Source organism: Abramis brama (genome assembly GCF_963993115.1).
Source record: "Abramis brama genome assembly, chromosome: 5".
In the NCBI taxonomy this organism is placed as follows: Eukaryota; Metazoa; Chordata; class Actinopteri; order Cypriniformes; family Leuciscidae; genus Abramis; species Abramis brama.
Window position 1 is genome coordinate 31516590 of NC_139967.1, and position 27797 is coordinate 31544386.

General features: G+C 37.5%; 2 protein-coding genes across 3 annotated transcripts in view; both read right to left on the reverse strand.

The window, feature by feature from the left end:
- The window catches only part of arb2a (ARB2 cotranscriptional regulator A), a 186533-nt gene extending 162210 nt beyond the window's left edge, over positions 1-24323 (reverse strand). Inside the window, exons 1-4 of one of the 2 annotated variants that reach the window (XM_084114778.1) lie at positions 24245-24323; positions 22488-22621; positions 22278-22379; positions 13806-13906 (exon numbers count right to left, since the gene is read on the reverse strand). In XM_084114778.1, coding sequence (XP_083970904.1) covers positions 13806-13906; positions 22278-22379; positions 22488-22587 — 303 coding nt within the window. In that variant the 5' untranslated portion in view covers positions 22588-22621; positions 24245-24323. The remainder of the gene's footprint in view (positions 1-13805; positions 13907-22277; positions 22380-22487; positions 22622-24244) is intronic. The other variant, XM_084114777.1, reaches the window with a different exon arrangement.
- Positions 24324-24533: 210 nt separating this feature from the next.
- The window catches only part of kiaa0825 (KIAA0825 ortholog), a 149815-nt gene continuing 146551 nt past the window's right edge, over positions 24534-27797 (reverse strand). Inside the window, exon 20 of the mRNA XM_084114025.1 lies at positions 24534-25390. Within this exon, the coding sequence (XP_083970151.1) occupies positions 25294-25390 (97 nt within the window). The 3' untranslated portion in view covers positions 24534-25293. The remainder of the gene's footprint in view (positions 25391-27797) is intronic.

Consider the following 27797-nt stretch of genomic DNA (forward strand, 5'->3'; position numbering starts at 1 on the left):
ATCCCTGCAGCTAAATTGCTAAAGAACGTGTACACAGTGCAATTTCAACCCCGGGCCAAAAGTTTCATGGTTCAGTGACATCAACGACTTTCAGCATTTCTTTCTTGTTTTGCTTTTGCTCACGATCTGCAACAGCTGAAACTACAGCGTTTTAAGACGTGGATGGCAAATGCGGCAATTAAGACGAGATGTTTTATGGTGGTTGTGATTTGGCAACGGTCAGCAAAAAAAGCCCCAGTGTGACGGGGCTTATTTTCCAGGGCACGCTGATCCTGTTATGCCAACTCCGTGAGCACTTTATGGCCCACCCGGGTGGAGGCACTAACAGATGCCCCACTGGAATGAGGCGTGAAGGTGGTGGAGATGTATCCGTGTCTGACGGCTGAGATTGTCAGCTGTGCTGGTGTCAATAAATGTGTGAGGTCTTGATCTGCAGTCAAACTGAGCTGCAGGAAGAAGTCAGCGTGATATGCATAGTCTAGACCAGCGGTCCTCAACTGAGGCCCAAAAACAGATCTGTTCTGATAGAGCTGAGGGCGACAGCGAAACAAACAATGGCAAATACAAAAAAATAAATTGCGACTAGCCATATCATTGTGCATAGTAATGATAGTCTTATAAAGAGGAGGAAACCATCCTCATATCTTTTGTCAAAGTTTGTGCTTCAACCTGCAGAAAGAAACTAGTCAAATTATGCCAACATGGACATGATGCACACAATCGTAAAACTTAGAATTACACTTAGACTTAGAATTAGAATTACAATCATAGACTGATGGATATTTTGGTCAGGCTTTTTAACTGTGTTATTTGGACATTTTGAGATTATCGCATTGGCAAGTTTTCTTGCAGTTCCAAAATATACTAAAAATGTTGATAGGTCCGGTCGCTCGGTTGTGTAATTTAATCGAATTATATAAATTGTATATATAAAATGCAATTTAATGGTAAACTGACTGCAGATTCGTTCTAAATGTATTATAAATTGTGCTGTGAATTATTGGCAGCCAATAGCATGACACTGAATACACGGAAATTTACAATACAAACAAAACACTCAAACTATAAAGACATGCCAAGTTTGTCAAAAGGAAGCAACAGTATCTAAACACGTCACAACTAATCATCAAATTATAGTTTCGTTCACTTTTGCACAACCAATTTTTTGGTAGTACGTTGGGTCGACAACAGCAAACAAAACAAGCAATACCATTTGAGAATCACTGGTTTAAACTAGATCAAATTTAATACATTAATGGGGTATTAAAAACCCAATCAAACTATGATCTGTGACTGCATATGCAACAAAACTAATGTGCGTGTGAATTCATACCCACGATCATGACACAGGACAAAAAAAGCGAAACCTTTAGATAGAGTAATAATGTAATCGTAATGGTTGCATACTCATTTAAAGCCATAAAGCATAGCCTAAGCTATTGCTTATTTGATTACAAACAGCAAAAGTACATTAAGCTCAAATGAGCTAATGCAAAGGGATATTAGTGCTCGTCAGCGGTCAGCGGGCCTAAATGAGATGACGGATATCTCTACAGACCGTGGTGGAGGGGGCGACGCCAGTGACGATAGGAAGACACAGGCAGCTCAACAGTACCTAATTCACTAAATGTCAAGCTCTCTGATGAAGACTAAAATGGTTGTGAAGTGCAATATGCTTGTGTTTAATGACATCAATAAGCCTTGCAGGAAATTTCATTTATACTACATTATTGCTTCAGTGCCTCAGGTGCTTCTCTTTTGATATATGAGAGAAGAGAATGAGGGGGTTTTGAAAGGGTGCGTGGGTTCTGTTTGAGACGGTCTACGGCCGTTCACTCTCACAGATGTTTGAGTGTATGTGTACAAAAAGTTGGTGAGGAGTTTTGTGTGCAACATGTTCCCTCATCATGGACTGTCCATGCTAACATTACAGGGTGGAAAAACAAAATACCAGAATTATGCAGCCTATCTTCCATATAGAGGTAGCAGAAAGTAGATAATTTGAGTTAAGTCTCAACGTTATAGCACCTTTAATATGTAAATGTCTTTAACAGTGCATTACAGACAACAAAAAAATGGCTGCACCAAGGCTGCATTTATTTGATGAAAACTACAGTAATAATAGTAACACTATGAAATCGTTGCAATTTAAAATGATTTTCTATTTTGATACATATTAAAATGTAATGTTTTCCTGTGATGGCAAAGTTGAATTTTCAGCATCATTACTCCAGTCTTCAGTGTCACATGATCCTTCAGAAATCATTCTAATATGCAGATTTGCTGCTTAAGAAACAGGTGTATTTGATCACATATTAGACAGTGACATGTCCGTTTAACTTGTAGGGGAAACAAAATCCTTTCAATTTATAACACAGAGACAGACATTACTTAAAGCATATTAAATTAAATATCTACATATCTACATTACAATTGCTTCAAATGAACAACTTGAGGACAAAAAGACATTTTATGGTAAAATCCATATAAATCAAAATAACTGGTCTGTGGGAACCAAAAACAAATCAGGGCTATCAGTGACTTCATGGAATCTTTAGGAAATTAATTTTTAGTTGCAGGAAATACAAAATCACTTTGTCTGGGCGAAAAAGAATTAAAGATTAGCCGAGGTCAAGCACTTGTTAATCACTGTATGAGAAAGATTATAAAGACATCCATCTGAATGGTTGAAAACATCCAGTACCCTCTTTGTGCTCATTCTCTAAACAACTGTTTGAGTGGAAAGAGCTTGAAAAAGCAGTCTTTTAATTTGTACTAATATCTTTTTACAAAGACATTATTTCTTATAAAAAGGAGACAAGGAAATGTGACTCACGCAGAGTTTGCACAGTTCACATCACTGAGAGCTTGAGCAATCCCCCCCAAACAATCCCTGAGCAGCTCTGGGCTATTTTTTTCTGCCTTCACAAAACAACTTTGAATAGTTCATACATTATTTGTGCAGAATTCAGACAAGATTATTTTCACAGGTTTAACTTCTTGCCCCCAGACTCACAGAGCACCCCGTGAGCAGAATTCATACAAAACGCATGTTCGGTGGTGGGAACTTTGGGGTTATATAGTTCATTCCTTCATACATCCTTCACAGGTGATGCAATCAAAACTGCTGAACCTCAACATTTCAAACAATCTGCATGTCACTAGCGGTCTCTGAGGGAGTTCCCCCAGGCGTATATACCGAGAAACAGAGAATCAATTCTCACAGTTAATATCCTAAATAATCATATGGAATATTAGTGTTTGCCGTCGCTGCCCTCCTATAGGTAAATTGACATGGAAAGGAGAGCACAATCGCCTGTCATTGTAATTGGAGCACAGTGCTGTCGCATAATTAATATTGTCTTATTAGTCTGATAATGAAAACCCTGCAGGTAAGAATGGTAAGTGCTCCTCACCTCCCCCTCTAAACGTGATGAGGGTTGTGATCACAGATCCGCTGGAGAGGAGTGTTGTCTTGTAAAGTGCACACTATAACAGAAGACCCAGAATGAGTTTTTCTTTTCTTTTTTTTTAATTGGAATGAAATTTGGCGTGAGAAAGCTGATGGTGGGTCGGAATCCACAGCTAGAGAATTCCACAGCAAACACTGCACATAAATCAAACACCGGTCATTTACAAAAGTCTTGCCCCTTGGCTTGTCCTTACTGTAGTGGAAAGGGAAAGTGATATGTGAAGGCCAAGTATGGTAACCCATACTCAGAACATGTCCTCTGTATTTAACCCATCCAAGTTAGTGCACAAGCATTAGAAGCAGAGTAGTGAACACACACACACACTGCAAACCGTGACACACCTGGAGCAGTGGGCAGCCATTATGCTGTGGAGCCCGGGGAGCGATTTGTTTGAACATATCAAACAAAAGTTATTGAATTAGCTCAACACAACAAATGTTTCAAGTGGTTTCCCCAAATTCAACTGAAAATGCAACTGTTAATGACTTCTGCAGTCTCAAAATTATTCAACCCCTTAATGGAAAGCATCTTTAGTACTTAGTAGAACACCCTTTTGCTGTTATGACCTGCTGCAAATGAGATGTATAAACCAGACACCAGATTCTGGAAGCGTTTCTGAGGAATCTTAGCCCATTCCTCATGAGCAATGGCTTCCAGTTCAGTGATATTCTTGGGTTTGCGTGCTGCAACCACCTTTTATTCCCACCAGAGATTTTCTATTGGGTTCAAGTCAGTTGACTGTGATGGCCACTGTAGAATCTTCCAGGACTACTTCTGCAACCAAGCCTTGGTGGAATTTGAGGTACGTTTGGGATCATTGTCCTGCTGGAAGTTCCAATGATGCCCAAGCTTCAGCTTCCTCACTGACGGCATGACATTTTCTCCTAGGATTTCCTGATACTTCAATGAATCCATCTTGCCTGCCATGCGTTGCAGTTTTCAAGTGCCAAAGAATGAAAATCAGCCCTGGAGCATCACCGAACCACCACCATGCTTAACTGTAGGCAAAGGGTTCTTTTCAGTATATGCTTCATTCTTCTTCCTCCAGACATACCGCTGGATCCATAGGGCTGAAAAGTTCCAGTCTTGTTTCATCGCTGCACAGAACAGAATCCCATGATTTTGAGCAAATTGGAGCAGACTTTTCTTGTGCATTTGGGTCAGTAGTGGTGCATTTCTTGGATTTCTGGCATGTGTATAGTATGCGGCGTACTGTGCAAGCTGAAACCTCAGTGCCTGTTGCCACCAAGTCTTGCTGCAGGTCTTTTGCAGTCACTCAAGGGCTTTTCTGAACCTGCCTTCTCAGAAATCAGGTTGCAGCCGTTGATAGCTTCCTTTTTCTGTCCCGTCCAGGTAGTGTAACCACTGTTCCTTTAATTTTGAACGTGCAAACTATGCTTCTAATGGTGTCTCTAGGAAGATTTAGTGCCTTTGCTATGTTTTTGTACACTGTTCCTTGTTTGTTAAGGGTGATGATATCTTAACTTTTTGGACCATTCTTTTGACTTGTTTGCCATATTTCTACCATGCAGTCAAACGCGACACAAACCCTAGCCAACAAACCTAGCCAGTTCAGATATTTTATGTGTTCTAGCTCAAGCACACCTGGTGCAACTAATGAAGCCCTTAATTAGTTGCATCAGGTGTGCTTGAGACAACACCTGTTTTGCAGATTTGTGCTGTTGTGAGGGGATTCTATTCAGAGGGTTAAATAATTTGAATAAAAAATAAAAATTTCAATAAAAAAGTTGTCAGTTGTCTCAAAATTATTTAATATGGTTGCATTTTCACTTGAATTTGGGGAAATCACTTGAAACATTTGTTGCGTTGAGCTATTTCAATTAAGAACATTGAAATGTACAATTTGTACTCAACCAAAAGGACCCACACTTTAGCTGAGACTTGCAGTATGTTTTAATAAAAAAAAAACTTTTAATAAAACTATTCTGTAGACTTCCACAGATTTTCCCACACCAACATAAAAAACGTGTGCAGATTCTGCGTGGGAATTTAAGACTTAGATAGCTGGTGACAGATATGGGTTTCTGAGAGGCTGATGCCATTATATGCACAATTTCACTGTTATTTCACCATTCTATCCAATACGATCTTCTTCTAAGCCAGCAAAGCACTAAACCACACATCGCACTGCTGGAGTCCCCCATATAAGATACATAAACACAGCCATGTCTCATCTGCCAATGATATGGGTCTCAGACAGGACAATGGGTGACCACACAGGGTCAGCTCCAGGCTCCGACTCCAGGAGGGGGTTTGTTTACGGGCTGCTGATGTGGCGGCAGTGATCTGGAGGATCAGAGAGGAAGGAAGAGCCTTAGCAGGGGGATCTGCAGGGGAGCAATGGGGAGACATAACACATGAGAGGAGGGGGGGGGGGTCACGCTAATCCCCCCACAGACACCGTCCTCTGCCAGCTCACGCACAACACCACAGCTGAGAAAAGAGGGAGCGTGGGAGGAACGGACGGAAAGAGACAAGGCATAGACGCCACGGTGGCCTTGACCAGAGCGTGTCGTCTGGGTGGGCAAGAGATAAGGTGGACACACACAGCTGAGGGTCTTAATGAAGTGCACTGTTGTCTCAGAAAGTTGATCTGTTTGTAAACTCCCATGCGGCAGAAATCCTCTTCAAACAACGAGGAGGGGGTCCACGGGGCCCCCAGATGAGCAGAATAAGTCAAGGGAAGCGATAAAGCGAGAGAAAAGAGGGGGGAAAAATCCACAGACCTCCCACAATGGAGGTATTACGACTCAATCTCCCCCGTCCGGCTGACCTTAGCGCTCGGGTGATAAGACATTTGTGTTCCATGTTGAAAAAAAGAGGAACGTCATATGAAACTCTGACCTCTTGCATGACAGGAATCTCAGAGGGAATTGAAAAATGAGGACAGGTGCTTATCAGGTGGTCCCGCTCTGACCCGGACTAATCAGCCGACTGGACTTCGGACAGTGAAGGGTAATCAATACTGCAAGATGTGTTTGTCTTAGCCACTGCACGCTGACTTCAGATCAGTCAACCGACAGGGTCTTTTAGAGCTACTCGGGCAGGACAGAATGAATGACTTCAAAGATGTTTGGATAATGACAGTGATGGAGTGACAGCAGGGAAGAGCGGGGAATTGCCAATAGATTAAAAGGCAAGAATAAAGAATACATGCAGACAAGACAAATCCCCAAAACAGAAACACACAAACACAAGGTCGAGAAAAGAGAGAGATGTGAATGCTGATTCATGACAAGAGAGGGTTCAGTAATAAAACAGCTCGGTTGGACTCTCCCCTTTTTTTGTTATCTTGTTCCTCTTTTAAATATTTAACTTTTTGCTGTTGTCAGAGGAAGAAAGTGGCCGCACTTCATGCAATAGTCTCATAAGGCTTCTACAGCCACAGCTCAGAAATATTCAGACTTGATTTCAGCAATTGTGATTTGATTGCACAGTGAAAATTAAACAATTAACAAAAAACATTTACTTTAAAATAACACTATTTTAGAATACCAATGAGACCAGTGTCATATATTAGGAATGTGAAAAAGTACATTTTTATAAGCGACATTTTAATATTGATTATTAGGATTATACATTTTTGGGATTCGCTTTTTAGATTTTCAGTCTTTTTGAATTTGTTTAAATATTAGTAATTTTGTCAACTGCTGTTTATTAGTTTTTATATTTTTATTTAGCTTGAATTTATTTTTATTTCAGTTTAGTTTTAGTCATTTTTAGTACTTCAACTTTTACTTCAGTTGTCAAGGCTCAATTTCTAATTATTTAGTTTTTCATAGAATAAAGATAATTTATATTATTTCAGCTAATAGTTTTAGTTAACTAACAGTACTAATATTGATTTCATGTTGTCTCTGCAAACAGAGTCATGTTTTATTTCTTGAAGCTGGTGAAGGAACATCAACTGCACAAACCTTTGAGGAAGCAATGGCATTTTGTTTTACTTTTATAGGGAGCTGTTCTTAACATAAAAAATAACAGGCATGACTGATTCTGTTGCATGGGCCTGCAGTCACTAACTGCTGTGTTCGTGTGTTCGTGTGTGTGTGTGTGTGTGTGTGTGTCTGTGTGTGTGTGTGTGTGTGTGTGTGTGTGTGTGTGTGTGTGTGTGTGTGTGTGTGTGTGTGTGTGTGTGTGTGTGTGTGTGTGTGTGTGTGTGTGTGTGTGTGTGTGTGTGTGTGTGTGTGTGTGTGTGTGTGTGTGTGTGTGTACAGCAAAAGTGACTTAAACAGTAACATGATTTGTAACTCATTTTTAGCCTAAGTGTTGAAGTACAAGTTATGAAATTCGGTTAAGAGGTTTGTTCTCTTATGTCACTATCCAATTTCCAATCAATTAAAAGGAAAATATAAGCAAAATACTCCCTCTCAGTCAATGTTTCTCTCACACACTCACAGTATAAAGCCAACCAGTATAAAATGTGAAAAAAAGAGGAGTTATCTATGAAATCAAGCCATCTGGGCAGCTCTTCTTCATTAGAATACTGTATGTCTGTCATTCCACAGATGCAGAGAAAGATCCTCATTTATTAACAGCTTAATGCTCTCCCATCTGGAGTCAAGCCCACACTGTGTCACCTAGCGCTGAGAACAGTCACTTACTCTCTCTCCGTGTGTGTGTGTGTGTGTGGTAACGTTCATGACCCTCCGCCTACTGAGAACATACCAACATGGACCCACACCGTACCTGCCACCCACCCACATGCCGTCAGACACAAAGTATGAATGCATAAACAGTGTTGTACTGGCAGGGAGGTCAACAAACTGGCCAGGTAAACACACAAAACAAAACACTCGCATATATTGAGGGAGAGACTCACATTTGCAACAGACACCTGATATTATGGTAGGAAAGACACACATTATGCAACACTTGCATACAATTTAAAGAAGAAGAAAAACAATACATCTTAATTACATGCAAGCAGAACATCTGAAGACCAACACCCCTCCCTCCCCAGCTAACATGGTGATACACACACACACACCCCTCTAAGGCAAAGCACTTGCCAGTGTTGTTCAGTGATGCAAACCAGCCAAAGATCTCACTTTTGCATGCGTGTGTCTACATACCCCCTAATGATGATCCCCCCGTGATATGAAGAGAGACAAGGAGAACAATGAAGAAGTTGGCTATAGAAATAGATAATGAAGTGATAGTGAATGACCCTGAGTTTCAGTTTGCCTCCGGCTCCCGTGTGCAGATTGCATTCAAAGATGCTGTGGATTTGCAGTTGCACAATTGAAACTGAACTGCAAGACGCAGGTGTACAAGTCAACGTTAACAAACAATCTGAAAAACAAGCAATGCTTTTTTTTTTTTCTTGCAGTCATTTTTTTTGTACTTATTTTTTATTTATATTTCATTCTCACTCATTTATAAAATTTTCCGGTAGCAATTTACAATAAGGTTTCACTTGTTAACATTAGTTAAAGTATTAACTAACATGAACTAACTACGAGCAATACATTTGATACTGTATTTGTTAATCTTTGTCTTTAAACGTTAGTTAATACAAATCCAGCTGTTCACTGTTTGTTCATGTTAATTCACAGTGCATTAACTAATGTTAACAAATACAACTTTTGATTTTAACAAAAATTAATAAATGCTGCAGAAGTGCAGTTCATTATTAGTTCATATTAACTAATGAAGTTAATTAATGCAACCTTATTGTAAAGTGTTACCAACTTTCCTTCATTGAATTTACTTTCGTGTTTTTGGTTTGTTTAGAAGTACATAATTGGTCCATCATCTTATTGGGTACGGAAACACCCAATTAAAATTTGAATCATAAATAAATAAATAAATTACATCAAGAAAAAAGCGAGAAAGAAAAAAAGCAGAATGAATGAATGAATGAATGAATGAATGAATGAATGAATGAATGAATGGCCTTTATTCTGTGAATTTTTTTATTTATTTTTTGCCCAAACATTAAGTCAAGGAGGTCCAATGTTAAATTCAACACAGAATTTAAATGTTTGGGCAAACTATCCCTTGTAAAATTATTATGCCTAATTACAATTATGGTGTCTCCAAAGGTGTCTCCCTTTGAAGCGAAAATTCTTGATAGGAAATGTAAAAAAAAAAAAAAACCTTTTATTGGACTGAATAAACTAAGACATTTTTATTTCACACTTCAACCATCAAGGTTGCAGGGAAATATGAAATGTTACTCCTCGTACTTCAACTTTTTTTGAAAGGTAACTTCTTCAATACGTAACTTTGTGGGGAAAATCCTTGATCGTTTTCTTTGAAATGCAAGTTTCTCTTTGCCAGAGCTTCCTTACATTCTTTGAAGAAATCTGGCTTCTGTTTAATATTTTTCAACAAGACCAATGTAAGTGGTAATCTAGTACTTTCTAGATTTGGATATAAAACTGAGTATTTAACTATTGTTGCTAAGCTGCTAAAATGTAATTTAATTATTTAATGTAATTGTTTGTTTGTATTTTTTTAGCTTAATTTGTTTACTGCATTTGCACACCTGTTATTTTCATTTTGCAAAGCATTGGCAATAGTCATATGTGAAAAAAAGAGAGAAATGAACTAAAATTGAAATTGACAAGTTTATGCTTCATCAAGCCTTATCGGCAGTGATGCCTTTGACTGAACAAAGTCTCTGTCTCTCTCTCTCTCTCTGTCTCTCTCTCTCTCTCTCTCTCTCAACCTGTCAGGGTAAACCTGTGGTCCAGCAGCTCATTCAGGCCCGGCTGAAGTGCAAATTGGACATCTGGTGCTGCCTCCAGTCTCACAAAGACTCTCGCCCACTTCTGTACCCCACTTTCACACTCAAATCTGAGAACGCTGGAACACAGGGACACACACCACCAACAGCGTCATTCGCAGACACAAGACATAGACAGTTAGAGGAAGAAATCAAGTTCTCAGCTGAATCTGGCCTCCGTATGGATTATAGGAATTCACACAGTTTTGTCACATTAAGTGCTGATTGCAGAAAAAAAAAAAATATCTGCAGATGGATTCAGATATGATTCAGAATTGCAGTACCCAACAGAGCGGAGTACTACATTCTCCCATGAATGCATTGCCAAAATAATCAAAAACATTACATTTTCACTTTTTAGTAACATTTTTTCTGTTTAATCAGTTTTACTGTGCATTTAATTATGCACAAAGAAATTGTAAGTAAATGTACATCCAAGGAGAGAAACGGGCCTAATTTTGTCAGAATTATTATTATTATTTACATCATGTTGATTAACATTTTCAGTAACCATATTATTTAAATGATGGCACTTCAAACAATACCAATCACATTTCTTTAAAAATAATCTAAAACCGTATTATTAGAGTAAATGGTCAAGAAAACATCATTATGTAATTCTTAAATATGTAATTTTGTGGGGAAAATTAATCATTTTCTTTGAAAGGTGGGTTTGTCTTTGCCAGAGCTTCCTTGCATGAAAGCATCAATTTCATATTTTTCAATAAAACCAGTGTAATAGAACGATACATTTGGACTACCGATTAGTTGATTTATTTTTTGCCCAAACATTAAGTCAAGGAGGTCCAATGTTAAATTCAACACAGAATTTAAATGTTTGGGCAAACTATCCCTTGTAAAATTATTATGCCTAATTACAATTATGGTGTCTCCAAATGTGTCTCCCTTTGAAGCGAAAATTCTTGATAGGAAATGTAAAAAAAAAAAAAAAATTTAAATTTTTTTAAAAAAAAAAATTAAAAAAATAAAAAAAAAAAAAAAAAAAATAAAAAAATAAAAAAATTATTATTATTATTTACATCATGTTGATTAACATTTTCAGTAACCATATTATTTAAATGATGGCACTTCAAACAATACCAATCACATTTCTTTAAAAATAATCTAAAACCGTATTATTAGAGTAAATGGTCAAGAAAACATCATTATGTAATTCTTAAATATGTAATTTTGTGGGGAAAATTAATCATTTTCTTTGAAAGGTGGGTTTGTCTTTGCCAGAGCTTCCTTGCATGAAAGCATCAATTTCATATTTTTCAATAAAACCAGTGTAATAGAACGATACATTTGGACTACCGATTAGTTGAGTCACTGTAAATAACAATAAATAAAGTAAACAGTAAGTAAACAGTCGAGTATTACTAGGTTAGCATATACATGAAATGTTCAGTCATCTTTAATCTTTTAAGTGCTTTATCTGTTTTGTTGTTGGTGGTGCAAGTACACAGTAAAAAAAAAGTTGCTGCCTTATTTTTATTTTTTTCTTTAAGTACAATCGACTTGGATGTTTTAGTCATTTCTACTTAAATTACATTAAACTGATTTTAAAAATGGGTTGAATTTTGTATATAAAAAAAGGTAAAAGTTGCTTAACTTATTTTGATGAGTTAATGCAATGTAAAAACATATGTTGTCATAACTTATTGACCAGATAATATTTTACGGTGTATAGGGTATAACAGAGTATCAGCACTACACAAGACTGACTGAGAAAGCATCACACTGCTAATGTCTGGGTTGAAATTTAGAACAATGATAAACATCATTGGCACAGTTTGTACATCCAATATATTTATGCAGGGTAGCTAGACATGACTTAAGGGATGAGATATTACTATTTTCTTTCTATACCGTTTAATGAATGTAGGCTACCACAAAACAATACTTTAATATCAGGTGCCACAACAGCGATTTGATATTGCATGCCTCCATATTGCACATACATCACAAAAGCATCTAACATTGCTCAACCGAATCCTTTAACACTCAAAACAATATCACAAAATGCAACCTGCTTTCACTTCCAGTCTATTTTGAATTCACTCAACAGAAGTATATGAAATCTGGTCACCCGCTGTTTTGCTCCGAAACTTTTGCTTTATGTTTTTAGCCACGTACACAGATATGCAATGATAATAGGAGATACGTTGTTTTTGTTTTTTTGTTCTTAAAGGGACATTTCTCATAGGATCATACCTGGACCAGAAATAAAACACTCACATAATCCTAAAAGAGTCAATTTCTTTTCTTTGAACATCAAACGAATACGCACTACAAATAAAGCCAAATAAGCCAGATGTAAATGAGCGAAGATAATTAAGTGCATGTATACACAAATTAACTTAAGACTCAAGTGAACTGCATTTGAACTTTCAAAGCCACGTACATGAAGGCTACAGTAGAAAGAGAAACGTCCCAGAAATCCTGAAGGCACACGCAAGTACAAACACATATTCGAATAAGCCAACATGTGATACACATCAGAATATGAACAATCAACACTCTTAAACCCTGCAACATGCACACAGCCCCGGAGCGTGACAGTAGAACGAGGTTGGGGAAAGTAATGGTTGGTAAAGCGTGAAGGTGTGAATAGTGAGAGTGCTGTAAATCAGAGCACAGCAGAGTTTGCTCAGACAAAACACACACATAAAAAAATAAATAAACATGATGAAAGATGGTCTATACTGTATCAGAGAGACCCTAGTTCACCATTCACCGGGTCCAAAATGTCTTGTGATCTGATCACTGAAACCATAATATTCAAAGATAGTCAAAAATCCATGTGACCCATGTAATCATGATTGACAGCTTATACAAATAACAATACACCACTGCTCTAAATCAATGGTTTTAAACTTTGGTGGTGGTGCATTTATTTGATCTAAAAACAGGAAATATTGTGAAATATTATTACAATTTAAAACAATTGTTTGTTTGTTTTTTTATATTTTAAAATGTCATTTTATACCCATGATGGCAAACCAGAAATGATTCTAATATCCTGGTTTGGTGCTCAAGAAACATTTCTTATTATTATCAATGTTGAATGAATTATTATTATTTTTTTTGCTTTTGCATACACATACACTGCATGCACTTTCTATTAATCAAAGAATAAAAAATAATAATAATTAAAAAATATATATATCTACATACATACATACATATATATATATATTTTTTTTTTATTATTATTTTTTTTTATTATTTTTTATTCTTTGATTAATAGAAAGTGCCAAACAATTTATGTTAAATATAAATCTTCTGTAACATTATACATGTCTTTACAGCTACTATTGATCAATTCCATGCAGCCTTACTGAATAAAAATATTAATTTCTTTCAGATAAAAAAATAAATACTAACCCCAAACATTTGAGTGATAGTGTAATAAATACATAATTTTAAGTAACAGTAAAACAAATATTCAGTTATATAATATTTAATCAAAGATGTTCTATACTACTGAATTAAAGCACAAATAATTCCCACAATGATCTATGGAAATAAAATATCACATTTTGATATAGAATGTTATCAAATATAAACATTACCTCTCCCAGTGCTTCATATCTTTTCTGGTTCCATCTATGTAGGTCCTCCTTGTAGTTGAAGACAAACGGCTCTCCTGTGTTTATGTGTCTTAACTGACCATCTACAGAAAATAAAAATATACAATTTCATCATTTTGTAAAAAGTGACATCTTTAAAGCCTGAGAATACCTCAATTTGGCTTGTGAACGCAGGTCTTCCATAAACAAGTTGTAACTCATTAAGAAAGTTTCCCCACCCATATTCCCAATATTCCACACCCATATTCTGCCATCTATTCCCAATAAAATTACACTGCCCAGTTTGATGTCCTGTTTGGGTCAAACACTGAATGCATCTGTGTTTATTACCTTTTATCTCCCTATTACATTTCTCTCATAGTTCCACTTTAACTACAGATGAAGGGAATATTAAGGGCAACATTAGTGCAGAGTATCTTGAAGTGGAGCGTGAGGCAAGGCATGAAGCCAAAGCTTTTGTGTGCCAACAAGAAAAGAATGTTTTCCAACATAAAAGTAAGACGTCTCTGATTGGCCATCACACACTTGAAAGCCTTGTTTGTTTTCTCAGCAAGGGCACAACATTGGCAGGCTTGAACTCATGTGAATCACTCTTTACCTTTACATTCAGCAACCATTTGCACCTGCAGTTTGAGTGGCATCAAAAACCTCAGCCAATCCAATTCTAATTTAGTAGTTTGGATCCAATGAAACATTTTTGAATAGACTGAAAGCTTTAGCATTGAGGGCTGTCCATACACCGCCTGCAGAAGTCTTTCTACCTATCAGGAGAAGCACACTGGCTGTGACCTTCAGTTCAGAACCTCAGGCCTGCTTGATGCGCATCATTCCCCTTCATGCAATTAAATACGTTTGGCTGGCGTCCCCCCATCTGGCAGGTACAAGGCCTGCGAACGGCTAGCGCCTCTCCTGTCCCCCTTACTTTGGCCTTCTGGGACGTCTGGCAGGCCTTCCTCAGACAGCTGGTGCTGCAATAGCGGTCTCTCCGCAACTGTACTTCAAGCCACCAGAGATCCGAGAGCGTACGTGAGTATAACTGGACCACTGCAACTGTTCCCTCCTATGAGCATCCTTTGAGGGGCTCTTTTGAGAGCGGGCCAGCCGACTTCATTCAAAGTGACCCACTTGAATGCCACTGTTCTGCCAAGGCTGGACAATGAGGCCTGGCTTTTGCCAAGTACTGATGCTGCTAAACAGCTGCTGAGGTGGATTAGGTAAACAACAACAACATGCTGGGTTAGGACTAATGGTGTTTTAGGTGAAGAGGCTGAATAACTGACGTATTCGCCAGCCACTCTTTGGAAAAAAGTATACAATGCTTTTGTCCAACGAGTGCTAACTCATCCAGCTCAGCCATTCAACCCTGTTACCAAAGTTATTGTCAGATTACTTTGACAATAACAGTTGTGCTGCTTAAGATTTTTGAGGAAATCATGATACATTTTTTCAGGATTCTTTGATGAATAGAAAATTAACCAGCATTTATTTGACATATATATGTTTTGTAATACTACAATTGTCTTTAATTTTCCAGCCTAATATGCTGTTGGTCCACCGCGTGCTGACAAAGCATCGCCGACCCGCCAATGCATGGACTCTGCAAGACCCCCGTAGGTGTCCTGTGGTATCTGGCACCAAGATGTAAGCAGCAGATCCTTCATGCCCTGTAGGTTGCGAGGTGAAGCAGCCATGGATCGAAACTGTTGGTCCAGCACATCTCACAGATGCTCAATTGGACTGAGATCTGGGGAATTTGAAGGGCCAGGGTAACACCTTGAACTCTTCATCATGTTCCTCATCATGGATTCTCCTGCTGAAAGAGACCACTTCCACCAGGGAACACAAATGTCATGTACCTGGTCTGCAACAATGTTTAGTTGGCACGTGTCAAATTTACGTCCACGTGAATGGCCGGATCCCGGGTTTCCCGGCTGAACATTGCCCAGAGCATCACACTTCCTCCACCAGCTTGCTGTCATCCCACAGTGCATCCTGGTGCCATCACTTCCCCAGGTAAACGGTGCACACGTACACAGCCGTCATGGTGATGTAAAAGAAAACATGACTCATCAGACCAGGAGATCTTCTTTCACTGCTCCAATGTCCAGTTTCGACCATTGTAGGTGTAACCCATAACCATCCACAACCAACCTCCCATAACCATAATTATGGGCCACAGTAGACCTTATATTGGCCCAGACCAGACAGGATAGCCTTCGCTGCCCTCGTGCATCGATGCACCCAAAACCCTATCGCCAGTTTGTGTTTTGTCCCTCCTTGGACCACTTTAAGTAAATTCTCACCACTGCTGACCAGGTGCAACCCACAGGCCTTACCGTTTCAGAGATACTCTGACCCATTCGCCTGGCCATTACAATTTGGCCCTTGTCAAAGATGTTTAGATCTTTACTCCTGCCCATTTCTCCTGCATCCAACATGGTTACGAGAACTGATTGTTTGCTTACCATCTAATCTACCCAGACCTTATTATGTGGCCTCCTTAGGAGATAAACAACCATATTCGCTTCTACTATGACAGGTTAGGGCTGTGTTCCAAATATCGATACGACAATGTATCGTCTCATACGACTTGTCGATACAAGTATTGATACAGTTGCTGCTGTATCGATTCCGCAGCAGTGGACGCGCTTAATTTAATGTAATGTAATGTCTCTTTATTTGACATGGACATACAATTACATTGGGTGAACCATATGCATTGGTTTTAGTGTAATAGCATGCATGCTAATTTTCAACACCTGTCCACGGGAGGCTTTTAGAAAGAAAATACAATAACAAGAGTAATAACAAAAGTGATAACAACAATACCAAAAAAGAAAAAGAAAAAAAAAATTATATATATATATACCATGTGATTAAAGAGTAAGAAAGAGAGAGAGAGAGAGAGAGAGAGAGAGAGAGAGAGAGAGAGAGAGAGAGAGAGAGAGAGAGAGAGAGAGAAAGAAACAAAAAAAACAAAACAACAAAGCATCAGAATCAGAGAGTATCTTAGTTGTAGGTTATACATGCGAGCACTGTTGTTTAGTTTTTAGCCATTGTTTCAGTCCTCTGTTAAAAGCATTGCCATCAGTCTCTAGTTTTAAATTAGTGGGTAAAGCATTCCAGAGTTGTGGCCCCTTTACAGAGAATGCAGACTGACCAAAAGAGGTCTTGCACCTCCAATTGGATATTGGACTAGGCAGTCACCTCTGACAGTGGCTCGTGATAATACAAGAACAGCTTTTAAAACAAAGTGGAAATGTGCTAAAATCAATAAATAGAACTTAATATATAGGCTAGAACAAGGTTTAATTTTGCCCACAGAGGAACATAACTGGGGTCGCCTGATATCAAGACACTTCACATTTGCGCAATAAGGAAATAAATGTTTTACTTAGTTTTCTCAACCTGGCAACCATGTGCAACCTGTCTCAACCTTTTATCCATGTGTCTTCACTGTGGATAAAAGTGCTGGCTTTCTGAAAACATTGGTAAGCTTGCAGTTTAGCGATCTCCAGTTCGATATTCTATTAACAGAAAAGTGTAATACATCTTTGTAACAAGTCTATGTTCATTAACTGGCCTGGGAAAGAGAGAGATCCCTCTATTAACAGTGAAATGCTGGGTTTAATTGCTTCAAAAACAGTGATGTTACCAACTGCTTGCTGAGAAAGATAATGTAGCTCTTCAGTGGTGAAGCTATTTTATTCATAAAACTTGCAGAGCAGCTTTGAAAAGTTTCTATGTTGCTGAATTTTTCTGTGTGTGCTCAGTGCGATTGTGTGAGTTACTGATACTGTCTGAATGAGTGTGCATGAGCTACAGTGAAGAAAGCGCATTAGTTTAGAATGCTTCTAATTTTATTATAATTTGTATTACATGTAGAGACTGCTTAGTTGATTATTGCACAAATTAACACAATGTAAAGATGATTTTATTAATATATTAGAATGAGTACATTACATTATAAATGTGTAAGAACGAGTGCATTATTATTTATGGGCTTAAAAAGCAAGAAGTAAACAATCAGAATATTGTACCTGGTGGAGAGTGCCAAATGTTAACATGAAACCTACGCCATTACCTATATTGTTATGTGCTACAGAGGCCCTTCATAATATAGATGGCAACTGCCTGCTCTGCCTATACTTAGCAATGGCCCTATAGCATGCAGGGTTTAATAAACAGCTGTAAATTTTGTACAGACCCGAATCAAGATATATATATATCATATCGTGGCCTCTGTATTGGGATATCATACCGTGACTTTGTTGCCGATACACAGCCCTATATGACAAGTCATAATGTTTTGGTTCATCAGTGATCCCAAACATACCTCAAATTCCACCAAGGCTTGGTTGCAGAATTAGTCCTGGAAGATTTTACAGTGGCCATCACAGTCACCTGACTTGAACCCCATAGAAAATCTCTGGTGGGATTTGAAGGCGGCGGTTGCAGCACGCAAACTGGAGGCCAATGCTCATGAGGAATGGGCTAAGATTCCTCAGAAACGCTGCCAGAAAGTGATGTCTGGTTTATACATCTCATTTGCAGCAGGTCATAACAGCAAAATGGTGTTTTACGAAGTACTAAATATGCGTGCCATGAAGGGTTTGAATAATTTTGAGACTGCAGAAGTCATTAAAAGTTGCATTTTCAGTTGAATTTGGGGAAACCACTTAAAACATTTGTTGTGTTGAGCTATTTTAAATTACCTTTGTTTGATTTGTTCATTGCAAACAGCTGGAAGACTGTAAATTTTGCCAATAAACCTGATTTGCAATGGGAGTTGAATAATTTCAATGTATATAGCTTCTTTTTTTTTTCATCACTGCACCACCACCACAAAACTTTTTGTTCTGTAAGACTGGAAAAACTGGAAGAACTGGAAGAGAGGGCTACTCTCTGAGAAAACAAAGGAAATTAACATTTGAACTCTCTTGCTATATTACCATCCACATTCAAAACACGATCACACTTGAGTTGATCACCTCCCAATTTACACATAATTCCCTTCACCCATCCTTACCTGAATTCACCCAAAAATCTATATGGTTTAATATGAACAATTATCATACAGTATTATACATGTTTGGTATCATTTGAAATGTCTCAGTGCGACTGGTACAAATATCTCATTCCCACAGAAGTAAACCAAAAAGGTAATAAGGTGTGGAGAGTTTAGAGATATCTTGTTAACTGCTGTGGGTGTGCCCCCATGTAAATCAACTTCTGTCCCGAGTAAGTCTGCGACGGTGATTAATGCAAATTCCCACTGTGAACTCATGTTTACATTCGAAAAGAGCCTTGGTCTGAGTATTTAGGGAGATGCTGAAGAAGGGAGATGCTCCGCATCACGGGCTAATTTGAGTTAATTTGAGACAAAGACAAGAAGTGAATTTCCGTTTAGGGCAGCAAAAGTGGTGCTTGACCAACCTAAATCTGGGTGTGTCTTACCTCTGTTTTAATTTAATGCTACTTTAGATGTACGTGGGAAACCACGGCATGGCCAATCCAAAGCTCTTATAAGACAAGTAAAGTTGGTTGACTTATATCTGTAGTAGTGGCCATACCTCTACTGAAGTAAACGTTACTTTAATTTCAAGTGTATGCAATCACGGGGGCTATACCAAAGTATCTTTGATTGTGTAAGCGTGAATGTGACCGATCTCAGGTATATAGCAATTACCTCCGTTTAGTGACCGAAGCTGGCGAGCTTGTGATCGTGAGACCCACGTTAAACAAGGCGTGAGGACCTCAGATCGACATAGCTTGCTAATATGAACGGGTAAAATATAAGTAAAGAGTTAAATAGAACAATCAAATGTATTGCTAAACTATTATATAATTGACCAATAACCAATTGGCAATCTAACCTAAATTCGAGGTCGTGATAAAATGGAGTCAGATTTAATTAAATTACTTTGCCACGCGGAAAGTCAGTAACACACAGAGACATTCACCCGTTCTATCGGATGCTGCCTTTGGACTGATCTAGACGGGCTTACAGTTAGGGATCAGAGGACACAAAACATTCCTAGTCATACAATTCTAATCCACAAAACAATACAACACTGAAAAACATAGATTAGAAAGTGTTTTCTATTATTTCTAAAAACGATGCTTTAGAAAGATAGGCCCATCTATTCTGCTGTTGACACAGAGGCATAATGAAGCCTAAAAACAGTGTTAAATCTAATTGTGACCTCTCTGATTGCTAATGCGTGAAGTTAAAATACTCAAAGCATACACACTTAACCCAAATAGCCTAGGGGCCTCATACTTTTGCAATTACCCCTAGCGCATGGCTCCGCAAAAAGAAAAACAGCTTTGAAGATAAAAGATTGCATAAGCACTTTCATTCCCCACATTCTCAAAGCTCCAGCACTTTTTGCACAGTTAGCAAGCGATAAATCCAACATGGCTAACTCAAGAGTGTATTACACTATTCGCTTTCATCGTTAGCTGTTCAACAACATGTAGCACTAAAAGGCCGTGGATCAAAACTGAACTCTGAAAGCATGGTCGCTCCTTTGAGAAAGGATGTGGAAAAGAGTATTATAAAAAGAATGAGAGATACGATGGAATGGCGAGAGAGCTATTACAAAAAAAGTACATTGGAAAATCAATTATGCATTCACAAAGGGGTGAAGAGAAACACTACTAGCAGAAGTGCCTAAAAGAAGGAAGAGAGGATCTAATGAAACCAACATGCATGGAAGTTCAGCTCCATCGTCTTCATAACACATGCTCTCTGAGGAATACCCCCCTTCAACTTATTCTCCCTGCTTTAACCTGGCATAATTAGCATGCTTTCTCGATTTTTAGCTTAATGAGGTATACATAACCTTGGATTTCCAATAACGAAGGAGCTGAAGGCGGACTGGGATGAAGTCATCATGCCACATGGTTTAAAAAAAACAAACATTCATCTCAAATGCATGCATATTTCTTGTGGGGTTATCTCATTAGATCACAAAAAAAACAAAAAAGAATAAGAGAGAAAAAAACAAAAATGCACAAAAATTAAAAAGCAATTTCCATAAATAGGGTACTCTGTGGTGTCCCTTTTTAAAGCATTACATGTTTTTTTTTAGAGAAAACTACTAGAGATGTTAGAAAAACTAAAAGTAGGTGATTTTAAACACTTCAAATATATATATAAATATTTCCTTCACCTTAAAATGATAAATGTCTGGTCTTAACCTTCTCAGCTGTATCCAAAAAATAAAACTATGTCAGCATTTTGGTATAATCGTCACATCATTAACTATTCAACCCTGTTACCAAAGCAATTGAAATGAAATTATTTATTACACGACTGAAAAGAAAAATCCCTCAGAAATTGGTAGTTACTGTACTTTCACAAATTGAAATTACATTGAAACCGCAAGTATCACACTGAATTAAACGTGAAATTTAGAAGTAGAAAAACTTTAAAGTAGATGACTTTAGTGTAAATGATAACTTAATTTAGGCTAAAACTGCAAGTAACCCTGTTACTTTCAAAGATGTTTTTTGTTTTTTTTTTACTATTATTTTTTATACATTTACTTCATTAAAATAATAATGTTTGTTTCCTCAATTCAATTCAATTCAATCAACTTTATTGATCCCACAAGGGGCAATTGATTAAAAGCAGCATGTAAATAACAATAAATAATACAAATCACACGCATTATTCACACAAGTAACAAAGTCCATCAGTCCATCACACACACACACACACATAACGTACAGCAGTACACAGTATTCATCAGCATGTGCAATTCAATGATTATTGCTATAAAATAGCATCACTCAAATCAAGTTAAGCTATATTTAGGCATGTCCCATTGGCATTAGGCTCATATAATATTTAGTTTAACGATGAACTTTTTCCAAAGGCTATGCACCCCACTGGTTGACTTTTAGGTCAACCTCTTTGCATCAAAAAGTTAATACTTAGTACTATGCTTTGTCGCAATGGCCATTTAACATTCATCCCAGAGAGTGAGAAAAGAAGTTACAAAGTGAAACTTTCTTATAAAATTGAGAAAAAGTGATACTCTTCACTGAGAGACTGATATAAGGTATTCCAGACGCTAACAGGAGGCGTTTTAGAGAGAGGAGCAAGGTTATGCAAATCTAGCCGTCAGACAGAGCGCAAGGCTGAGTAAGCCACTGACAGCCCATAGCATGCACAACTTGTCCATTCAGCTGCCACAGACTCCAGAGACTCTGAAACAGACAGCGCTATCACAGCCTGCTGCCTGCTGTCAATATCCAATGAAACCAACGGCACACTTCTAACGCATTCAAACCGTCATAACCGCAGACAAGGTACAAAAAGATGTTATTAAAGTACAAGCTGAAATGCTGTTTGATGGTCTATCTGGCACACGTCATAGTGAAAAATAATTGACCGCGTCTAAAAAAAAAAAGTTTAGAGTAAAGACGAGCGAAAGGTCTTACGTTCATTGAAGGCATATTCAAACCCATCCAGAGTTTCAGGAAAGTTCAGTGGAGGTTCATCTTTTTTCATCAGCTCGTCTAAATCTATCCTGGACAATAGATCTATAAAACAAATAAACATGTAAATAATAATACTTGGTATTCTATTCACGTACAATGAAATCGCCAGTTGCAATGTATTCATTATATTTTCATAACTGCTGGCTTTACCTTTTAGTGCAGTGGTTTTTTCTTTTTCTTCTTGTGCCAAGAGCTGGGCCATAGTTATCCAAAATAAACAGAAGATGAAGCTGCTGGCTCTAATAGGCATGGACACACCACTACAGAAATATTACAGCACGTCACTGAGAAGAATAAAAATAAATGAATACATTTACTAACATTTAATTCAATTACAAAACAACAGACTTCTTGTTATTCACCCAAAAAATTTATTTCTGTCATTCATTACTCATGTCGTTCCAAAACCGTAAGCCATTCGTTCATCTTTGGAACACAAATGTAAAAGTAAATTATGAAATCCGAGAGCTTTCTGATCCTCACTCATGACCACTTTCAAGGCCCAGAAAGGTAGTAAAGACATCGTTAAAATAGTCTATGTGACTACAGTGGTTCAACCTTAATTTTATGAAGTGATGAGAATACTTTTTGTGCGAAAAACAAAAATAACGACTTTGTTCAACAATTTCTTCTCTTCTGTGTCAGTCTTTGCACAACGAAGCATGCGTGTGATGCTGACGCAGGAGCCGGCCAATACTGAGCCGCCGTTCTGACGTAGAACCCAGAAGCGCTGCACTGTGTTTACAACGTGAACAGCATCAGAGACTGACATGGAAGAGAAGAAATTGCAGCATTTTTATTTATTTTTTTGTGCACAAGTATTCTCGTCGCTTCATAACATTAAGGTATAGCAACTGTAGTCACATGGACTGTTTTAACAATGTCTTTACTACCTTTCCGGGCCTTGAAAGTGGTAATCGAGTTGCAGTCTGCAGGAGGTCAGAAAGCTCTCAGATTTCATCAAAAATATGAAGGTCAAAATTAAGGTCTTACGGGTTTGGAACGACATGAGGGCGAGTAATTAATGATAGAGATTTCATACTTTGGTGAACTTTGGTGAACCCTTTAAGGCTTACATAGTGTTAATACCATCAAAAAGACATCTGCCTATCACACTGTTAACGCATTACTTTATAGAAATTATGATGTAGTCATGCAAACTTAAATCAATATTAAAATATTGCAACATTAGATTTATTGTAAATACAGCTACAGATAAGACAAACTATAATAATTTGAAGAAAACTACTTTTGTGATTACATACAAAAAAAGAAAAGCTAGTACATATCAAACATTCATTTAAATAATATATATTTAATACATAATTTTGATTTGTACAAATAATAAGCTGACTATATACTGACTTTTTAAATAAACAATATATAAATGAGAGTGAATTTGTTGACTTGTTGAGCAATGTAGCTTCTAGAGTAATGCTAGTGTTATGATGTTAATGCTGAAATCTGCTCATGTGTGAGCAGTCAAATGTAAGTCATTGTATTTAATGTCGCCCTACTTTAATGACAGTTCACTTTGATCAGACGGTGCTGGCTGTGTGTTATGATGGTAACTAGCCTTAAGCTAACAGTTTGATTAAGGTCTATAACCAAGCGTGCTGCAGTGAGAGACTCACATACTCCTAAATTTCAGTGTCTGCATTCAGAGAAACAGAGTGAATGCAGCGATCTGCTGTTTCTGACATGATCGCAGCATGTAAACAGGCTAAAAGATTCGCTTCATGGACACCAGCCAATGTTTATAAAACAACCCATTCCACAAATGGGACAATAACTTCACGAAGCACAGATATCTAAACCAGCGATACTGATCACCCTGTTGAAGAGTTAAATGAAGACGGTGGGAGAGGTAAATATGTATTTGCATGCATGTCGCTCCGCTCACGTACCATAACAACAAGCACATGTGAGATTTCACACATCCTGCTTCCTCCTTCTGCCAAACAGGAAGAAACGCTTCCGTCTCCTCGGAAACGGAAGCGTTTTACACGCGTCTCAGCTGATTGGCGGGATTTAAACAGACAGCGCCGCTTTTCACACAGACACAGCAGATCTCTATTGTATATGCTATACAAACGTTTTCATCACAATAATAGGGAATTCGCTTCATACAGTAATGTTTTTGATATCTTTTCTGTATTATCTGTATTAAATCGAGTTTACATTTCCTGAAAGAAATTATACCATGTCTTTGTGAATGAATCAAAAAATCACACGCAAATAGCCTAGTGTACATTTTATCACTGTAAATGAACTGCAGACTTTAAAACATAAAATAACAAACAAATACACAAATAAACTCCACATAAAGCTTTTTTTCTCTTTTTTTAATAACAATTGCTTGATTTGCAGTGACTTATCCATACTGCCTAATGATAAACAAAACAAAAGAAGAAGCAAACTTTAGTCAAATATTCATAAAACCAAATATTCAAAGACTACAATTCTTATTTCAGCATTAAAAATCACTACTGGAGTGGACTCATTTAAACTCCATAAGGTTTCCTGGATTCAATAACAAGTTAAGAGTCTCTTTCCAATAATATTGTATGCATATGTTTCATGCGCTGTTTTATCTTTAGAGCACCTCCTGTAATTTTCCACAACAGGACAGGCCCTTCAAGTAAAGCAAAAAATATATATATTTCCTCATAACTGTTATGTTTTCATTTGTATAACCGATCAGTGGAATCCAATTTTCATTTGAGCATGCATTCAATACAGAGTAGAGTCATATTTCATCAAAAGCCTTGTGATTTATTACAGATCACAATGTTTTGTTTTTTTATTCATCTACAAAGAATTGTAGTTTCACAACCACAGTACATCAGTGCTAACAAACTTTGCAGCAGCTGTTTTTAAAAACACAGAGTTTTCGTACACTTTTAACATTTCAATAAATTGGTTATTTGGTGCTCCTGTTATAGTCGCCGAGAGTTCATGTTTCATGGCTTTTGTTGAAATATGTTTTCTTTAACTGATCCACTAAAATCTTCTCTTCATCCTCTAGTGCTGCAGCATCCTGCATCTCCCACCTGCAATTCACAAACAGAAATGTGTGTTAGGCTAACTCTCAAAAAACACAGGTAAAAAACAGATCTTCCTTGAGAATTCCACTTCACAGTAAATCTCTTGTGCTCGATAGAAAGTACACAAAGACTTAAACATAGCACCGTTAAACTAGTACTGTATCAGCCAACGTATGTTTACTGAATGGCTGATGCATATTGCACACAGAAACGCAAGAGTTGGATGAAATCACCAGTTCCAATTTGTTTATGCAACTTGTTGGAGTCATGGTTTATGGGTTTCTTCATTCGTTTACCTGGAAATTAAAGGCTATAACACGACTTACACAAAAACACTTGCACACATTTTTGCCACGATTTGCAGTCTGGATGAGTCGATGCTAGTTGCTGAAAGTCAGAAACAGTCTGCAGATTTTGGGCAATTAGAGTTGACAGATTTCATAGCAAAACGCATAGTGTATCATGGACACAGACAATATTTGCTTCAGCCTATGGTCGTCTGATATTTTGAGCTGATTTTAGAAAACCTATTCTTTTCAAATGTGAAAAAAGTGCCGGGGGGTGAAAACTTTTTGAATTTGAAGATCAAGGTAAATTGTACCTAATTTGTCTTCCGGGAAACATTTAAGTATCTTCAGTTGCTTCTGAAGGGCAGTACTAAATGATTTTTTTTATATATTTATACAAAAAATTCTTCATCCTGTTCAAAAGTGTTCACCCCCCGGACTCTTAATGCTTTGGGTTTCCTTCTGGAGCATCAGTGAATGTTTGGACCTTTTTTTATATTTGTGTTTGAGTCCTTCAATTGTCCTCAGTGTGAAAAGATGGATCTCAAAATCATACAGTCACTGCTGGAAAAGGTTCAAAGGGCTGAAAGGGTTGCTGGAAAGGGTATGCAAAAGATGCTGGAAAACTGAAGAAGTTTTGGGACCTGGATGACTTTCTGAAGAACATTGGTCAGTTTAACTGCTCAGGACAAACAAGGGACTCATGAACAACCATCACAAAGAAAAGAAAAGAAAAGAAAAAAAAAATGGTTGTGGATCTTCCAGGAAACGACACACAGTATTAAGAATCAAGGGTTAAGAATCATTTTTTTTGGTCTTGTGGACTGTATAATATGTTACATCTTTCATGTAAAATATCTTATTTAGGACAGTAATAAATCAAAAATAACATGCATTTTGTATGATCCCTCTTATTTTGTTAAAATTATTCACATTTTCACAGATTCTGCAAGGGGTTCACAAACTTTCTAGCACCACTGTATACTCTTTGGTTTTACTCACTGTGATGAATGATTAAGGGAATTTGACCTTTGTGTTTCCTCATATTTATACTCCTGTGAAAAAAAGTCATAGCTAGACAATTTCATGTTCCTAGTCACCCTGGTCTGCTAAAAAGTGTAAATATTAATGGGAATATACTTCGGAGATATTTTACTCATAAAAATTTCTAGGGGTGCCAATAATTGTGGCCAACGTGTTTTAGAGAAAAAACATTTATTTCACAATGTGATTTTCATCCCACTTTCAATTCTCTTCAACGAAAGGTTAGATTTTAAACGAACAGCAACCACCTTTTATAGTCCCTCTTACAGGACCAAAACAACAAGTAATGTCGTAACCGTAATTACAAGATGGCAACTCGTGACATTCTACCCACTGCTTTACGTCCTCAAACTCGGATTTATGGGTTTCTACTGTATGTTAACACTACCAACGGCGAATTAAATCTGCAGCAGTCAGGTGGTAAAAGTCCGAGCTCTGTAAGTTAACGCCGTCTTGTGATGCTTTGCAGACTCTGCACTGACTGTGAGCGTTCATGTCTTTTGGATTAGGCGTCTATGGAGACGCTCTGAAGGGAGGGTGGGATCTTATGATTTTAAAGCTAGCTTGCTATTGCTAGCCTCTCCGAAATTGCCTACCATACCTTTAACCTGTGTCTGACAGAAGTGTCACCAGCTTTCATGTTTTTCAAAATAAAAGCCTTGCATCAGAAAAAAAACATACAATTACGTTTGTTGTTGTTTCTTTGACTGCACACCTGCTCAAAAATGGTCTTGGGACCCACATTTGTTTAGAAACACTGGTCTACACACCTTTTAGCAACATTTATTTTTAGACTACACAAGGCAAATTGTAACACATATTCTGCTATTACAATACATAATCGTACAGTAAGGTTGAAATGGTTTAACAGTGCGAAGTTAGAGGGAAAAAAATAATAAGAGAAGATAATCTATACATTATCCAATCACAGCCATCTGTACACCGATGTTTACTCATCTCAAAGAGCATCTTTCAGCATTACACAATTGTTTGTAACAAAGTGTGTGCGCATCCCTCCTTTTATCTTTCTCTGTGTTAGGGGACGGCACTTTTTCATATGATGATGTACGGTGTCCATATAT